Consider the following 17,019-nt stretch of genomic DNA (forward strand, 5'->3'; position numbering starts at 1 on the left):
CAGGGCTCAAACCTGTGTCCCCTGCATTGGCAGACGGATTCTTAACCACTGTGCCACCAGGGAAGCCCTCTGCTTCTTTTAATATGTTCTCTCTTTCTTTGGTTTTCAGCAGTCTCACTAAGTACCTAGACGCAATTTTCTTTAGATTTATTGATTTTTATATAGTATTTTTTATTACCAGATGCCTTACTGAATTCTCGTGTTATTTATATAAATTCTCTCTGAGCTGAATTTTATTAGCTTTGATCAGGAGCTAGAAGAAGTAGGTTGTACAGTGCGGGGGCCTTGGTGATCATGAGTGGACACAGCCGGGAAGACACAGGCTGACAAGCAAGGCTGTGCAGAACTTTCCTGCTCTTTGAACAATGATGAGTGAGGATGTGTGTGTGTCTGTATGTTCCTAGCACCAAGGAAAATCCGACATAAAGGTTGCTGTATCAAATGTTTCTGTCCTCTCAAAATTCATATGTTGAAACCTAATCCCCAAAGTGATGGTATTTGGAGGTGGGGCTTTGGGGAGGTAATTAGGTCATGAGGATAGAAATGAAAACCCTTATGAGTGGGATTAGTGCCTTTATAAAAGGAACCCTAGAGAGCTTTGCCCCTTCTGCCACGTGAGGATGCCATCTATGAACCAGAAAGCAGGCCTTCATCTGACGCTGAATCTGCCAGTGCCTTAATCTTGGACTTACCAGCCTCCACACCGTGAGAAATTCTGTTGTTCATAAGCCACCAGTCTACAGTACCCTGTTACAGCAGCCCAGATGGACCAAGAGAGGGGTCACTTCTCAGAGGGCCTGAGATAGGAGAAGCAGGGTAAACCAGGGTATTTTGCATCAGAATGTTAAGGACCAAGAAAGTATTATTAGGGTAAGATTTAAGTATGGGGTATGGGGCAAGTGTGGGGTCTCAGTCAGGGGCAGAGGATGCCATGGCCATGCCAGGCAATGAAGTGCAGGCCAGGAATAGATGAAAATAAATGCAGACCCTACTCCAGTGTATGCTGATTTCTAAAAGCCCGTTCAATTCTGTCAATGCATGCCACTAGGAATCTTATATAAATAAATTATACTAATATAAAAAAAAACAAAAAAAACAATGGTTTTTCTACTTACAACGGCCCTGTCTCCATGGAGACATTGACATGTGCTTTGATTTTCAAATCCTTCTGAATTTTAGGGTCGCAGGCTTGCCTGAAATTTCCCAGGTAGATCCTGCCTGGCATTATCTCAACAGGGTACGGTTGGAAGTCATCCAGTTCCTGAGGTGGAGAAGGAGAAAGGCTGCTATGATAATAATCCCCAGAGAAGAAGTTGTTTTTGTTTCATCTCTTGAAATGTGGCTCAGCAAACAAGCTTAGAAAGACAAACTGGGACAGTGAATGAGACTAACCCAATGTTCATTGTGGCACTATTTATAATAGCCAAAACATGGAAGCAACCTAAATGTCCAACGACAGAGGAACAGATAAAGAAGATGTGGTACATATAACACATGGAATATTACTCAGCCATAAAAAAGAATGAAATAATGCCCTTTGCAGCAACATGGATGGACATAGAGATTATCATACTAAGTGAAATAAGTCAGACAGAGAAAGACAAATACCATATGATATCACTTATATGTGGAATCTAAAAAGGTGATACAAATGAACTTATTTACAAAATGGAAACAGACTCACAGACATAGAAAACAAACTTCTGGTTACCAAAGGGGAAAGGTAGAGGGGGGAAGGATAAATTAGCAGGTTGGGATTAACATATACACACTACTATATATAAAGCAGATAATCAACAAGGACCTACTGAATAGCACAGAGAACTCTGCTCAGTATTCTGTAATAACCTATATGGGAAAACAATTTGAAAAAGAATGGATATATGTATATGAATAACTGAACCACTTTGCTGTACACCTGAGACTAACACAGCATTGTAAATCAGCTATATCCCAATATAAAATAAAAATTAAATTAAAAAAATTAAAAACAGGGACTTCCCTGGTGGTCCAGTGGTAAAGAATCCACCTTCCAATGCAGGGGACACGGGTTCAATCCCTGGTCAGGGAACTAAGATCCCACGTGCCGCGGGGCAACTAAGCCCAAGCACCACAACTACTGAGCTCACGCACCTCAACAAGAGAGCCTGTGGGCCACAAACTACAGAGCTTATGCGCTCTGGAACCTGTGAGCCACAACTACAGAGCCCACACGCCCTGAAGCCTGCACGCCACAACTAGAGAGAAGCCCGCGCGCTGCAACGAACAGCCCACGCCCCAACGAAAGACCTCTCGTGCCTCAACAAAGATCCCACGTGCCGCAACTAAGACCCGACACAGCCCAAAATAAATAAGTAAATTAATTAATAATAAATAAAGCTTTTTTAAAAAGTTAAAAACAAAACTACCCTTTGATCCAGCAATCCCACTTTTGGTATATATCTGAAGGAAATGAAATCACCATCTTGAAGACATATCTGCACGCGCCCCCCCGCCCCAGGATCATTTGAGCATTATTCACAAAGACATAGAAATGACCTAAGTGTCCACCAATGGATGAATGGATAAAGAAAATATGGCATATATATACAATGGAAAATTGTTCAGCCATAAAGAAGAAGGAAATCGTGTCATTTGTGACAACATGAATGGACCTTGGGGCCATTGTGCTAAGAGAATAAGTCAGAGAAAAACAAATATTGCATGATCTCACTCATATGTAGAATCTAAAAAAGTGAAAGTCGGGACTTCCATGGCAGTCAAGTGGTTAAGACTCCACACTCTCAATTCAGGGGGCACAGGTTCTATCCCTGGTCAGGGAACTAAGATCCCACATGCCACACAGCATGGCCAAAAATCATAATAATAATAATAAAATAAAAATTAAAAAGCAAAACTCATGGAAACAGAGTAGAGTGGTCGTTGCCAGGGGCTGTGGGGGTGAGGGAAATGGGGAGATGTTGGTCACGGTTATAAACTTCCAGATATAAGGCAAATAAGTTCTGGGGATCTAACGTACAGCATGGTGACTACAGTTAACAACACAGGGCTTCCCTGGTGGCGCAGTGGTTAAGAATCCGCCTGCCAACGCAAGGGACACAGGTTCAAGCCCTGGTCCGGGAAGATCCCATACGCTGCGGAGCAACTAAGCCCGTGCACCACAACTGCTGAGCCTGTGCTCTAGAGCCCGCAAACCACAACTACGGAAGCCCACGCGCCTAGAGCCAGTGCTCTGCAACATGAGAAGCCACTGCGATGAGAAGCCCGTGCACTGCAATGAAGAGTAGCCCCCGCTCGCCGCAACTAGAGAAAGCCCACGCACAGCAACGAAGACCCAATGCAGCCACAAATAAATTAATTTATTTTTTTTAAAAAAATACAGTATTATGTACTTGAAAGTTGCTAAGAAAGTACATCTTAAATGTTCTCATCTCACACACACACACAAAAAATGGTAATTACATGAGGTGACGGATGTGTTACTCTTATGGTAATCATTCTGCATATATGTGTATCAAGTCACCTTGTTGTAAACCTTAAATTTACACAATGTTATATGTCAATTATATATCAAAGCCAGAGGGAAAATTACAAAATTTGATTGTTTCCAAGGAAAGATTATTAGAGCACCAATCAGGTGTTTAGAAACAATTATCATCAAATAATAAGACTAATCTTATAAACAAGTTGGAAAACAGCCAGAAAAGCATGCCAGTCGAAGACTGTTCTCAAAGCATGCCTCCAGGAAACTGAGAACTAATGGAAATTCCCCTAACGGTTTCTTGGGTGACCTATTACAGTTCAGATGTCTGTAATAAAACAGTGGCTACATATTTGTTGTTGTCATGGATTGAAAACTTACCTGTTACGTTTAGTAAAATAAAACCTAGGCATAACCCCAAAAGAAAAAAAAAGAAAAGAAATCCACTAACATTGTATGAACTGATGTTTCTAATATGATCTGTTTAGAGACCCCTTTGTTCCCATCAGTTTTCCATGGGAAATGCTAACCTATATAATTTCAAAGGTCAAACCAGCTCTAAAATGCCTCTGTCTCCAAGTCTGACTCAGAAATAACATCTTAAGTACCTCAAGCTATTTTGCTGTCCACTTGAGCCTCTTAGAGCCTTCTGGCTTCAGCACATCTCCCCTCACCGTGAACCTACCACAAGCCCGCATTCCTCCCAAACTGTTAGCCTCAAAAGCCTTTATCAATGAGCAGACACCACGCTGAGCCAACCCTCAAGTTTGTGAGACACACGGCCCTTCTATGTACAGGCAGGCCCACTACTTGCGGATGTGACCCAAAGCACTCCCCAGGGTTCAGGGTGATCCCGCCCAGGACGCTCAGCTTGTCGGGGGCCAAATGAAATCCTCCTGGTTTCTTTCAGGAAATCTCACGCAATACCCACCACAAATCTGTCAACTCTTCCTGACGCTTTCGAACCAGCTTCCTTTCCTGTGGTTGTAACAGCTGTGCGGAAGAGGGTGTGGGGCGGATAAAACAAGCTCTGCTGTTAATTCTAGAGGACACGATTTTGACAACCACATCGACAAATGTAAAAGAAACTGGTGTCACAAATTAACATGCCCAAACCGAGCCCACTGCCTTCCCCTGACACTGCCACCGCCTCCTCCTGTGTCCCCTTCTCAATGAGCCACACCACTGGCCACCTGTCACCCGCACCTGAACTGTGGCATTATTCTAGACTCCTCCCTCTCCCATACCCCCTGCCCCATGTCTAATCAAAGCCGTTTCCTTAGTATTTCTTGAATCTGTCCTCTCCTCTTCATCCCTGACTTCTAGCAGGTCTCCCCAGACCCACTCTGCCTGCATTGGTGTGGGCTCTGCTCTGCAATCAGAGTTGATCTTTCTAAAGGGCAATCTAACCAGGTGCCCCTCCCCGGACTTAAAACCACTTGGTGGCTCACCAGCATCTCTCTCTAGTGTGGTCTTCACACGTGCCCTAGTCACAGAACCCCTTTGCTCAAAGTGAAATCTTATTTAAGGGGTACCACATATAAAACGGGAAATTAGAAATCACTGTGTCTAAAGGAGAGGGGCAGTCTCAGAGGCCAAATTCTGTGCCTCCATCTCCCCTCGCAGGAGTTCCTTAGGGAGCAGTAGGGACACTCCTGCTTTACACTGTGTCAGAACACGTAACAGGAAAGGAGTGGGGCTTTCATTCTTGCCCCTGAATTAATAACAAAGGTCCCAAAGTAGGGAGTGGCAAATACTTGGAACGTACATTCTAAAGAGGGCCACATACAAGCAGAGTAGAACTCACCCATCCAGGCCCTGCTAGATACCACCAGCCACCACCCTACCCCTCTTCCCAATCTACTTAAGAAGACTGGGGGCAAGGACAAGTCTCAGGTGTATACACGTCAAAACTGACCAAACTGTACATTTTAAATAGGTGCAGTTCATCCTATGCCAATTCCACCTTCCTAAAGCTTTAAAAGAAAAATAAAGAAGGTGAGGTATCAGCATGTGACGTCTTCAGATCAGAAAGAGTCCCTCCCATCACTGCAAAGCCAGTAAGGGTGCTCCTCTAGGAGCGAGGAGGAGTGACTAGCAGGACGGTGAGGCTGGCTGTACACCTGTTGAGCTCAACATCATAGCTCAGTGGAAGGAGGAGAAGAAGGCCTTTGGAGAACTTGACATATATACCCTGCATTTGGGAACAGGTATGACCCCCAACACAGGTCCCTAGCTTTTCACACAGGCTGACTGGAGCAGCCAAGCCAGCAAGGCAAGAAGCGGCCTCCTTCCCTACTGTCACACTCCCCTGTGGCTCATTCTGGGATTCAGGTGAAAGAATATGGACGTGGTGGGAGGTCATGAGCTACCAAGGGAAGGGAAGGGCATTGGGGGTACTCCTGTCAGGAATTCTCAGCTGGCTCTCTCTGAAGGATGCTCAGTAACAGACGGGGCCCCCTGAACACAGCCCCAAGAAAACCAGCAACAAAGGCCAGCAGCAGCACACAGAAGCTGGCTGGGGCAGAACGAGAAGGCACTTCCCCCCCCACTGACAAACAGGCAGTCACACAAGACAGGGCCCACGCTGGACCCCCAGCACCAAAGGGACCAGACCCAGAAGACGGGACGTAAGGAGATGCCCACAAAGCTACCCCACACCCCTCCCCACTCCCAGCCCTCAGCCCCCAGCAAATGGAAGGCTGCCCAGCTCTGGAAGATGAGAAGAGAGGAGATTTGAGTTGAGATTGGAATGTTAAACTAGCCTAGGTTGTACTGGACTGTTTTTATGCCCTTTTCAAAAAATTACTTCAAAAACACACAAAAGTAGAGAGAATAGTATAACAAACCTTGGATCTATCACCCTTCTGCAAGCATTATCAACTAATGGCCCATTTTGTTTCATCTATACCCCTGACTCCCCAACCCTCCCCAGATTATTTTGAAGGAAATTCCAGACATCGTATCATTTTAATTATAAATATTTCATTATGTATCTCTAAAAGATAGGGACTCATATTTTTAAAAACATAGCCATAATAATGTCATCACAACCTAAAGAAATATGTAACAATAATATAATATCATCAAGTTCCAGTTCATAGGCGCATCTCCCCCGCTGTTCTATAATATGACTAGACTGAAATTGTCCATAACCGAAAGCGGCCAGAAAGTATGGAATCTGCCCATGATGCTGCAAAGGGCAAGAATGAGAGCACAGTTGAAGGCAATTGCTGGAAAGAATGAAACCTCTGCAGGTTCACATTCCATTACATTCAGACCCTTCAAGAAACCAGATACTATAAAATGCCCCCAGGGACCAGTCCCTGCCTGCCTATCATTGCCACCCAGTTTGGCTCCAGGAAGTAAGTGCTCCTCTGGGCTCCAGACATCTGGTGCATCCCTTGGCCACACCTTATTACAACCCGCCTCCCAATTTTTACTGTATCCTCTGGACCCAGCCAGGGTTTGTGAGGCCAGATGGCTAAGGATGGCAAGGCAGCCTCGAATCATGATGGCCCTGCCTGCCCGTGTGACTTTGACCACGACCCACCACCCAGAACACGCTGCCCCAGCTCCCTGCCCTCTGGACCAACCTCATCTATTAAACACCGCCCTGGATTTTGCCTGAACCTGGCGATTATAAATTCATCATACTGGACTGGACCTCCTAGCTGCCCCAGGTTCATTCCCAAGCCATCTTTGACATCTCTTCCATCTTTTCCATGTCATCTGTCTCCTTCTCCTCTTTCTCCAGCCCTGCTCCCTGCCCCTCGGTCCCCAGGGGAAGGCCATGCTCCCATCCAAGCCTGCCTGTGCTCAGCACCCTGCCTTACCCGTGGCATCCAGATGATCTTCTGTGTCCGGAAGAAGTGGTACATGGCCGAGAAGCTCTCATAGCCTCCTCTCAGGATATGGATGGGGTGGCGGGCAAGGTGAGTCAGGGTTCTGCCACACTCAACGGCAGCTCCAAGCACAATTCCTAAGAGTAGAGACCAAAGAGACCAATGTCCCCTGTGCGCTCACCATTTGCCTAAAGGCCCAGTGGATAGGCACTCCATTCTGAAAAGCAATTGTCTAGAAAGCTGAAGCAAATATAAATAGAGGTGAATGTTACAATTAAAATTTAAAAAGCAATTCACCACCAAGTAAGTTGATTTTTTTCTATAAACTCCGAGATTTCATTTTTTTTCATATTGTCGCAAGGAAGGATGATTCAACACGAGGGGAATGTGTATGTATATATACAATATCACATATTATATACCATGCAATTCATCTATTTAAAGTATATAAATTAATGTTTTTTATTATATTCACAGTTGTGTAACCATCACTGCAGTCAATTTCAGAACATTTTAATCACTCCCAAAAGAAACATGTACCAGTTAGAGGGTTTCATTCCTCATATCCCTCCAAACATCCAGCTCTAGGCAACCATTAATCTAATTTCTACGGATTGACCTATTCTGGACATTTCATAGACACTGAATTATACAATATGTGGCGTTTTGTGTCTGCTTTCTTTCACTGAGCATAACGTTTACAAAGTTCATCTATGTTGCAGCAAGTGTCAGCACTCCATCCTTTTTCATAGCTGAATAATATTCCACTGTGTGGCTCTCCACCTTTTGTTTACCATTTATCTATTGATGAATATTTGGATGTTTCCATTTTGTGGCTATTATGAATAAGGCTGCTATGAATATCCATGTGCAAGGTTTTGTGTACACATGTTTAATTTCTCTTGTCATATACTGTGGACAAAGAATGTTGCTTGCCATATCAGTAAACAAAGGATGCTGCGGCCATCAAGCCATCAGCCACTGCAGCTGCCCCCGACTGTGCAATTTTCCATGAGCAGGCAAATTATATGCGTGTGGTTTTTGGTTTTTGTTGTTCTGTGCTTGTGATTTCTTACCAAGTGAGGACGGGGGCTCCATAGCACTAAAGTGAGGTCAGGTATAGACTGTAGATGGCGCTGTCTTCACTGACCAACATTTCCTAGGATTTCAGGGTCCAGCCGACAATCCTAGGATTGCAGACTGGAGACCAACAGGATGAGCTTAGGAAAGAGGGGACAATTTCCTGGCTAAGGACCTCCTGAGAAGACTGGTTTTATTAAAGGTGGAAGCCTAGCGCCACCCAGTGACCGCTGGTGTGAATGCCCAACCCATGGAACTCCACGCATATGTATTAGTCACTGAGCCACAAGCAGCAGCAAGGGGTGGTCAGCCCAAAGCAGGGGCTGAATGGAGAATGCAGTGGAGCCTCAGTGAAGCAGATTAGAACTGACCACGCTCCAGCGTGTGGCTGGAGTGACTGCACTGTTCTCCAGCATCGCTACCCTGGCCTTAGGAGACCTGACAGAGCCAAACTGCCCTGGTTTGAATCCTGGCCCCAGCACTTGCTAGGTGTGGTGGTTTAAAAACTCTCTCCACAAACCTAGAAAAATGGTACAGATGAACCGGTTTGCAGGGCAGAAGTTCAGACACAGATGTAGAGAACAAACATATGGACATCAAGGGGGGAAAGCCGCGGGGGGGTGGGGATGGTGGTGTGATGAATCGGGCGATTGGGATTGACATGTATACACTGACGTGTATAAAATTGATGACTAATAAGAACCTGCTGTATAAAAAAATAAATAAAATTCAAAAAAGTTCTTTAAAAAAACTGATACTAAACTTTCTTTGGGTTATTTGTATGGAAATATGTTAATATAAATGTTTCAGACATTACATGAAATTCATAAAAATCTTATATGTTCTGGTATAATATAAGTCATAATTCTAGTTATTTTTAAATGTATGTCTCAGAAATAACTAAATTTCCTTGTTAATTGCATTATCATGAACTTTCATCGTATCTTTAACCGGGGTCATTTCTAAGTCTCTGGTCATTTACAGACAGTTCTGGGTGGACTCTGATGCTCTTGCAGAAATGTTCCTGTAAAAGGGTTTCATCTTCAAGGAGTTCATGGAAAAGACTCTGACAAGTACAGGTCTCTGGTAACTGACTATATGCTGAACTGAATGAATAAGCGTTTTCAGAACTCTAATGGAAAACTGATGAATTCATAAAAGTGCTCACAAAAGATCAAGATGAAAAAAAATTAATTACATGGGACTGAGTGAACTGATAAGGATGATTATAATTTTTGTGACTTTCCATTTGAATAAAAAAAAAACTCTCTCCACAAATTCTTTCAAACACCTCCCTTTAAAAGGTTGAGTTTAGGGACTTCCCTGGTGGTGCTCCCAATGCAGGGGGCCCAGGTTCGATCCCTGGTCAGGGAACTAGATCCCACATGCATGCTGCAACTAAGAGTTCGCATGCCACAACTAAGGAGCCCGCCTGCCACAACTAAGATGGTGCAACCAAATAAATAAATAATTAAATATATTTTTTAAAAAGGTTGAGTTTTAATTCCCCTCTCCTTGAGGGTAGGCTGTACTCAGTGACTTGCTTCTAATGAATAGAATGTGGCAAGAGTGACTGTTTAAGTCCCAAGACTAGGTCATAAAGGGTACATGGCTGTCCCTTTCTCTCCCTCTTTCTCGGATCACTCGCTCTGGGGTATACCGGCTGCCCTGTCGTGAGGCCATCTAAGCAGCCCCACGCAGAAATCCATGCAGCGAGGAACTGAGGACTCCTAGCTATTCCCATGTGAGTGACTCATCTCAGAGGCACATTATCTTGGCCTGGCCAAACCTTCACAAGACAGCAGTTCTGGCTAACGTCATGACTACAACCTTAGGACAGGCTAGAACCTCCCAGCTAAGCTACTCCTGAATTCCACAGAAACGAATATATAATTAATGTTTATGGTATTAAACTACAGAGTTGGGCTTCCCTGGTGGCACAGTGGTTGAGAGTCCGCCTGCCGATGCAGGGGACACGGGTTCGTGCCCCGGTCCGGGAAGATCCCACATGCCACGGAGCGGCTGAGCCCGTGAGCCGTGGCCGCTGAGCCTGCGCGTCCGGAGCCTGTGCTCCGCAACGGGAGAGGCCACAACAGTGACAGGCCTGCATACCGCAAAAAAAAAACTACAGAGTTTTGGGGTCATTTGTTACACAGCAATAGATACCCATGGTCCCACACCTGGGGAATGAGTTACTTCACCTTCCTGGACCCCAGTTTCCTCATCAATAAAGTGGGGATGTTACCTATTAGGGCACAATTCTCCATGGTCTTTCGTGTTTCTACATAGCCTCTGAACAAAGGCACTGGCTTTTCAAGGATATGTGTATAACAAACAGCCTTGGATGACAGAGACAGTTTCTGCCTCCAGAGCCAAGGGCAGGCAGGCTTTCTGCCCATTTGTTAAAAAAGATTCAGGCTCCCTAAGCTCAGAGTTCTCCATAATACCACCCACTGCATTCTGGCTACTTTTACTGCTCTGAGAAATAAAGCCCTTTGTCTCTGACCCAGGAGCCTCGTGTCTTTTGCCAGCATCCATGAACCACGGCAGGCTCACCTGTCATCTTGCACAGGAAGGAAAAATCCCAGGCCCTTCCCAGTTCCTGGCATTGCCATCCTCATCGGGCTGCTCTGCAGACTGCATGAGGTGACCCAGGCAGAGCTCCTGGCATGTGACAAAAGTGCTCAATAACTGAACTCATATTCTTGCTGCTATTGTAAAAACCCACCTTGGTGGCCTTCATCAGTGTTGTCATCATCGCTGTCACCTTTTAGGATTACCTTCAGGGAGCTGGTGTTGTTATCATACACCACACAGTACTCCACACACTCCAGATCCACAGACTCCGGGATAAGATATTCACCTGCCCTCTAAAGAAACAACAAGAGAAGGCTGTTGGCAGGTGGGTCCAGCTGAACCCATATTCCCTGTACGCCAGCACCGGGAGGAGCCGGAGGTAGGACGGTGTCCACCTCCCTGACTACACACAGGCACGGGAGCAGTGACAGTGGACAGAGAGTCTGCTAAACTCCAAGGACCTGCCACACCCATATTCCCTCCTGGGGGAAGCTGACCACAGCTGACTGGGCCAGAGATAACTGCCGGGTCAAAGAACAGTGGTCTATGGACAAGCCCACAGCCCATTAGGTGCCCTGGCATGAGTGCTATGAGAGCAGTCGTGGCCACCTTAACTAATGACATTCTCTGTCTGGGGGAGAGTGTTGGCATTGGGGACCGAATCCAAACTCTGCCATGAAGCGGGCAGTAAGCAGAAGGCTTGAATGCACAGAAGTCATAAGCAAGCAGGCATCATGAGGCAGGCTGTAAGCTCAAATGGAAGCTCTGTGAGAGCAGGAACTTTTGTCCCTTTATGGCCACTGATGTATCCTGAGCTTCCAGAACAGTGCCTGGCACACAGCAGACCATAAATATGGTTAAAGGAAGGAATGGGCAGACAGCAGCAATGAGGTCATGAGGAGGAGCTGGGGACTGGCTGAGTCATCATTATGCTGGACCACAAGGGCAGCAACAACAGGTGCCTTCTGCCAAGGAGGTGATGACCTCTCCCAGTACCAGAACTGCCCAGGACTCCAAAGGGTGTCCCAGAGCTCGGGAAGGCCCAGCTGGTAGCAGCAGAGAGGTGGGTCTTCACTTGTTCGCAATGCTTCCTGAAAGCCCCCACTACTCAGGGGAACCTGAGCCTGGCTCTGTCCCTTGTGACCTGAGCTGACTGTCGTAGAGGCCCTGACAGAGGACATTCAGGTGGGATAGGACGAGTGTGCATCTACTGTACTGCAAGGCAGAGCAGTAAGGCCCCTGGAAGTACAGACCCAGGACGTTCTCCAGGATTCTAAGGAGAGAAATCATATTCGTCTAACAGAATTGGGAGACAGGTGGTGCTCAGAGGACGAGCAGGACTTAGACAGGTGATAATGAGGGGGTAGAAGGCTCTGGGTATGGAGAAGAGCATGAGCAAAAGGGGAAAGGTGAGAACAGCCCCTAGAGGCTTGAGCAGGTGGGAGCACAGGACAGTTGCGGCCGAACATCCATTTTTACTTAATAAACATTCGTTGAGGACTCACTTTGCACTCACACTGTGCTAGGTTCTGAAATACGGAGATACAAAAGAAAAAAACAAAAAGGGAAATGCCCGAGTTGGCCTGGAGGACTCAGAAGGGTCTCATGGGACAGGAGGCATTTGAGATGAGACTGTGAGGGCAAGTGGAAATTTGCCAGATGGACAAGGGCTGGGGGAGCATTCCAGGCTGAAGGAACAGATACCCGTCATTCATTTTTAGTTAACAAATAGGTCCCAAGCACCTACCAGATGCCAGGGACCAGAGCGAACACCCGGGATACAATGATGAACAAAGCATACACGTCCCTGGGTCACAGAGAGCAGTGTGTCCAAGGGACCACACATATTGTCATTTCCTAGATTGTAAGAGACCATTGGTTGTAAGATGCACCACCAATTTCATAACATTTGCAATCAGGAGTGTACACAGAAGGAGAGGTGTGTTGGCACATAACGCTACTTCAGGTAGGGCGGGGAGCAAGTGGTCCTGGGAAGACCTGAATCAGTGATCTAAAGCCCAGACCTCCCTCCTGGGCCCTGTTGTTCTCTGTGTCCCCAGCACACTGGGTTCACCTTCTCAGACCACTTTGTCCTGAAGCCTGAGTCACGACCACCAGCGATGCTCAGACTCCCATCCTCCAAACCCCACCACCAGAGTTGAAGGAGCAGCCTTCCCTAATGCCAATTCTGATTTGCTGTTTTCTTCCCAGGCCAATCACCGTGGCCAGGGCCTGGATCCTATTCTGAGGAGCACCACTAGACCCCCCATGATTTAAGCAGAGAGGAGGAGTTCCCCTCAAAAAAGTGGAGGTGCCAGGCAGAAAAACAACAGATGTTGACCACATTCACTTTTGGGGGAAAAGACTTTGTCACTTTAAGGTGCAAATCAATTGTAGGATATATTCCAACCTCAGAAGTGTTAAAATACAAGGACAAATGAGCATCTTAGAACCCAGGAAACACGGCAGGACAAGGTTGTGGAGGTGTCAGGGGAGAGTGGAAGCATGCCAGATGAGGCTGGAGAGGGAGGTAGAACCAGATCCGGTGTGTGAACACTGACTTGGGGGCTGTGTGTCCTGCTCATGCTGGGGTTCCCTTCCAGCCTTCAGGCCTGTAACCTCCTGGCCAGAAAGTAGGGGAGGGGAGGTGTGAGGTGTCAGCCTGGCCGAGGGGCTGAGGCAGAGGGAATGCCTCTTTTCCAGAGCCGGGGGTACTGCCAGAATCAAAGGAACACACAGATTTGAGAGGTGAGTTGGAAGCTGAAAGCCATACAGGACGAAGGGGCTCTGAATCAGCTGCAAGACACCAAGGAAGGCCTGAAATGGAGATGAAGAGCCTTCATCAGATGGAGTATGGAGCCGGAAAACTGAAACTCCAGAGAGGAAAAAAGCAGATAATGACACACTAGGGCGGGGAAAGGGAGGTGCTAGGAGCAAGCTTATCCCAGAAAAATGCTTGAGGCAGGGCACAGGCTCCCTGGCAAGTTGTGTGGGAAAGGGCCAGAGGTGGAGTGCACAGCAGCACGTGGCCATGGGAACAGGGAGAAGGGGGAAATATTGCAAGACAGAATTGCGGAAGTAAAATTGACAGGATGGCTGACTGCATGTGGACAGCTGAAGCTGTAAGCTTGGATGAATCTCTGAAGAAAGTATACTGACCGACAGATATACAAGAACAGGGTAGTGGTTTCTTCAGGCGGCAGCAGGAGAAAATGAAGCTGAACCAAAGAGGTAGAGAAGAAACCAGGGAAGCGAGGGAGAACCTGGAAGTCAAGGGCAGAGAATGTGGTCAGGATGGGAGGGGTCAAGGTGGAGCCCAAGTGAAGGCTGCCAGGCTCAGCAGTGACCAGAGAGAGAAGACTCCCTACGGGGCTGGAGGGAAGGGCTTCACTGCAGGAGCGAGGCCGGTGACTGCCTGCAGGGCCCAGTCATTATAAAAGCTGGACCGGGAATAAGAAGACAGGATGGAAATGGAAGGGAGGGGAGGGAAGGGGCTTCCATCTCTGAGTTATACTAACTATTTCTATGGCTTGTTGTCTGTTGCCCGAGTAGAAGAGATGCTCCATGAGGCAGGGAGAATGAATTAAGGGCATCTTGTATTCTGTTATATCCCCAGGGTCTGGAACATTGCCTGGCAAGTCAAGGAATTAAAGCAACATTTGCTTAATGAAGCTGTTGACCGTGGGGGGCAGTGGGGAGACCTTAAGGAGTGTGAAACAGTGTAGGAGACCCTCATAGTGGACGCACAAGGGCAGTCCTGTCTCTGCCGCCCACAGTGTCCAGTAGTAGGTGCTGCCTCCTGGACCTCGGACACAATCTCCCATTCTCCCCATCTTCCTGTAAGGTAGCCCCAGATTCTGACTCTGCGCATATACCTTCTTCACAAGACGGGCTGTAATCACATGGCTTTCATCATACTCCCGTTTGGAACGCACATCTGAAAAGGAAAAGAATTTAACTAATAACTGCACTTGCAAAGGAACACATGACCAAACTAGAGCACTTACATCAGCATTAACGTATATTTGTTTGGCAGTTAGGCAACAGTTGTCGTGAATTTAAAATTCAAAGCGTGTAGCTGTCCTATTCTAGGCTGCCCATATAACTCCCCTGCCCCCTCATATCCACACCCATATCCCCCGTAAGGAACAGTGAGACTCTGCATCTATGATTTAGGGGGAGTTCTCTCTGAGGTGAGAAAAGAGGGAGGGGAGAAATCAAAGTCAGGGTAGCCTCATACTAAATGCCCCATGGAATTTTAGACCCAAATTCAGACTCTAGAGCCTAGGAGTTGAGGTTCTAATGCCCCTGTGAGGACAGAAGTTGTGGTATTGATGTCCTCTAAGTTGGGAGGAACATGGAACATAAATCCTAAAAAGAACCGTTATGCATAAATCTTAAAAAGGATTGTTATCCAAAATACACCAAGGATTCTTAAAATACAACAAGAAAACAATCAACTCAACTTTAAAATGGGCAAAAGATATGAACAGACACACTATACCAAAGATAAATGGCAAAAAGCATATGGAAAGATGCTCCACATCATATGTCATCAAGGAAATGCAAATTGAAACACGAGATACCACTACCTGCCTATCAGAATGGCAAAACTTCAAAACACAGAACACCAGATGCTGGTGCCGATGCAGGGCAACAGGAACTGTCATTTGTTGCCGGTGGGGATGTAAAATGGTACAGCCATTTTGGAAGACAGTTTGGCGGTTTTTAATAAAACCAAACATTCTGGGCTTCCCTGGTGGCGCAGTGGTTGAGAGTCCGCCTGTCGATGCAGGGCACACGGGTTCGTGCCCCGGTCTGGGAAGATCCCACATGCCGCGGAGCAGCTGGGCCCGTGGGCCATGGCCGCTGGGCCTGCGCGTCCGGAGCCTGTGCTCTGCAACGGGAGAGGCCACAGCGGTGAGAGGCCCGTGTACCGCAAAAAAAAAAAAAAAAAAACCAAACATTCTCTTAACAGCAGCTGTGCTCCTTGGTATTCACTCAAATGAGTGGAAAACGTATGACCACAGACGCTTATAGTAGCTTTTTCACAACTGCCAAAACCTGAGAGCAGCCAATATGTCCTTAAGTAGGTGAGTGGATAAATAAACTGTGGTACATCCAAACAATGGAGTATTAATGAAACTGAAAAGAAAAGAGTTATCAAGTCATGAAAAGATATGGAGGAAAGTTTAATGCATATATGTGACAGAAGCCAATCTGAAAAGGCTTCATTTCACACTGTCCGATTCCAACTATATGACATTCTAGAAAAGGCAAAACCGTAAAGATCAGTGGCTGCCAGGGGTTAGTGACAGAGAGGGATGGACAGGCAGAACATACAGGATTTTTAGGTCAGGAAAACTATTCTGTGTGATATTATAATGATGGACATATGTCATTATATATTTGTCAAAACCCACAGAATGTATCAATACATCAACCCTAATGTAAACTGTGGGCTTTACGGGATAATGATGTGTCAATGTAGGTTCATCAACTGTAACAACTATACCACTCTGGTTTGGGATGCTGATAGCTGAGGAGGCTGTACCTGTGGGGTGTAGGGGGAGTCAGGGGTTATACAGGAACTCTCTGTACTTTCTGTTCAATTTTGCTGTGAACCTAAAAGTTCTCTAAAAAACGTCTATTTTTTTAAAAAGACATAAGCAAGCACTAACCACAAAAGAAAACATTGATAAACCTAATCCTATTAAAATTTAAAACTTCTCTTTTCATTAAAATATGACATTGAGGGGACTTCCCTGGTGGCACAGTGGTTAAGAATCTGCCTGCCAATGCAGGGGACACAGGTTCAATCCCTGATCCAGGAAGATCAACTAGCCCATCCGCCACAACTACTGAGCCTGCACTCTAGAGCCTGTGAGCCACAACTACTGAGCCCACATGCCACAACTACTGAAGCCCGCGTGCCTAGAGCCCGTACTCCGCAACAAGAGAAGCCACCGCAATGAGAAGCCCGCGCGTCACAATGAAGAGTAGCACCCACTCGCCGCAACTAGAGAAAGCCCGCAT

At 46.3% G+C, this 17,019-nt stretch overlaps 1 protein-coding gene across 4 annotated transcripts in view; it reads right to left on the minus strand.

Annotated features, from left to right (window-relative positions):
* STYXL1 (serine/threonine/tyrosine interacting like 1) overlaps positions 1–17,019 on the minus strand; it is a 66,263-nt gene that overhangs the window by 18,749 nt on the left and 30,495 nt on the right. For all 4 annotated transcript variants that reach the window (XM_029220469.1, XM_029220468.1, XM_029220470.1 and 1 more), the window contains 4 exons: positions 14,859–14,920; positions 11,135–11,276; positions 7,318–7,463; positions 1,116–1,261 (listed from right to left, as the gene is read on the minus strand). In XM_029220469.1, the coding sequence (XP_029076302.1) occupies positions 1,116–1,261; positions 7,318–7,463; positions 11,135–11,276; positions 14,859–14,920 (496 nt within the window). The remainder of the gene's footprint in view (positions 1–1,115; positions 1,262–7,317; positions 7,464–11,134; positions 11,277–14,858; positions 14,921–17,019) is intronic.

Source organism: Monodon monoceros, unplaced genomic scaffold (assembly GCF_005190385.1).
Source record: "Monodon monoceros isolate NGI ecotype Baffin Bay Population unplaced genomic scaffold, NGI_Narwhal_1 Super_Scaffold_13, whole genome shotgun sequence".
Lineage (NCBI taxonomy): Eukaryota > Metazoa > Chordata > Mammalia > Artiodactyla > Monodontidae > Monodon > Monodon monoceros.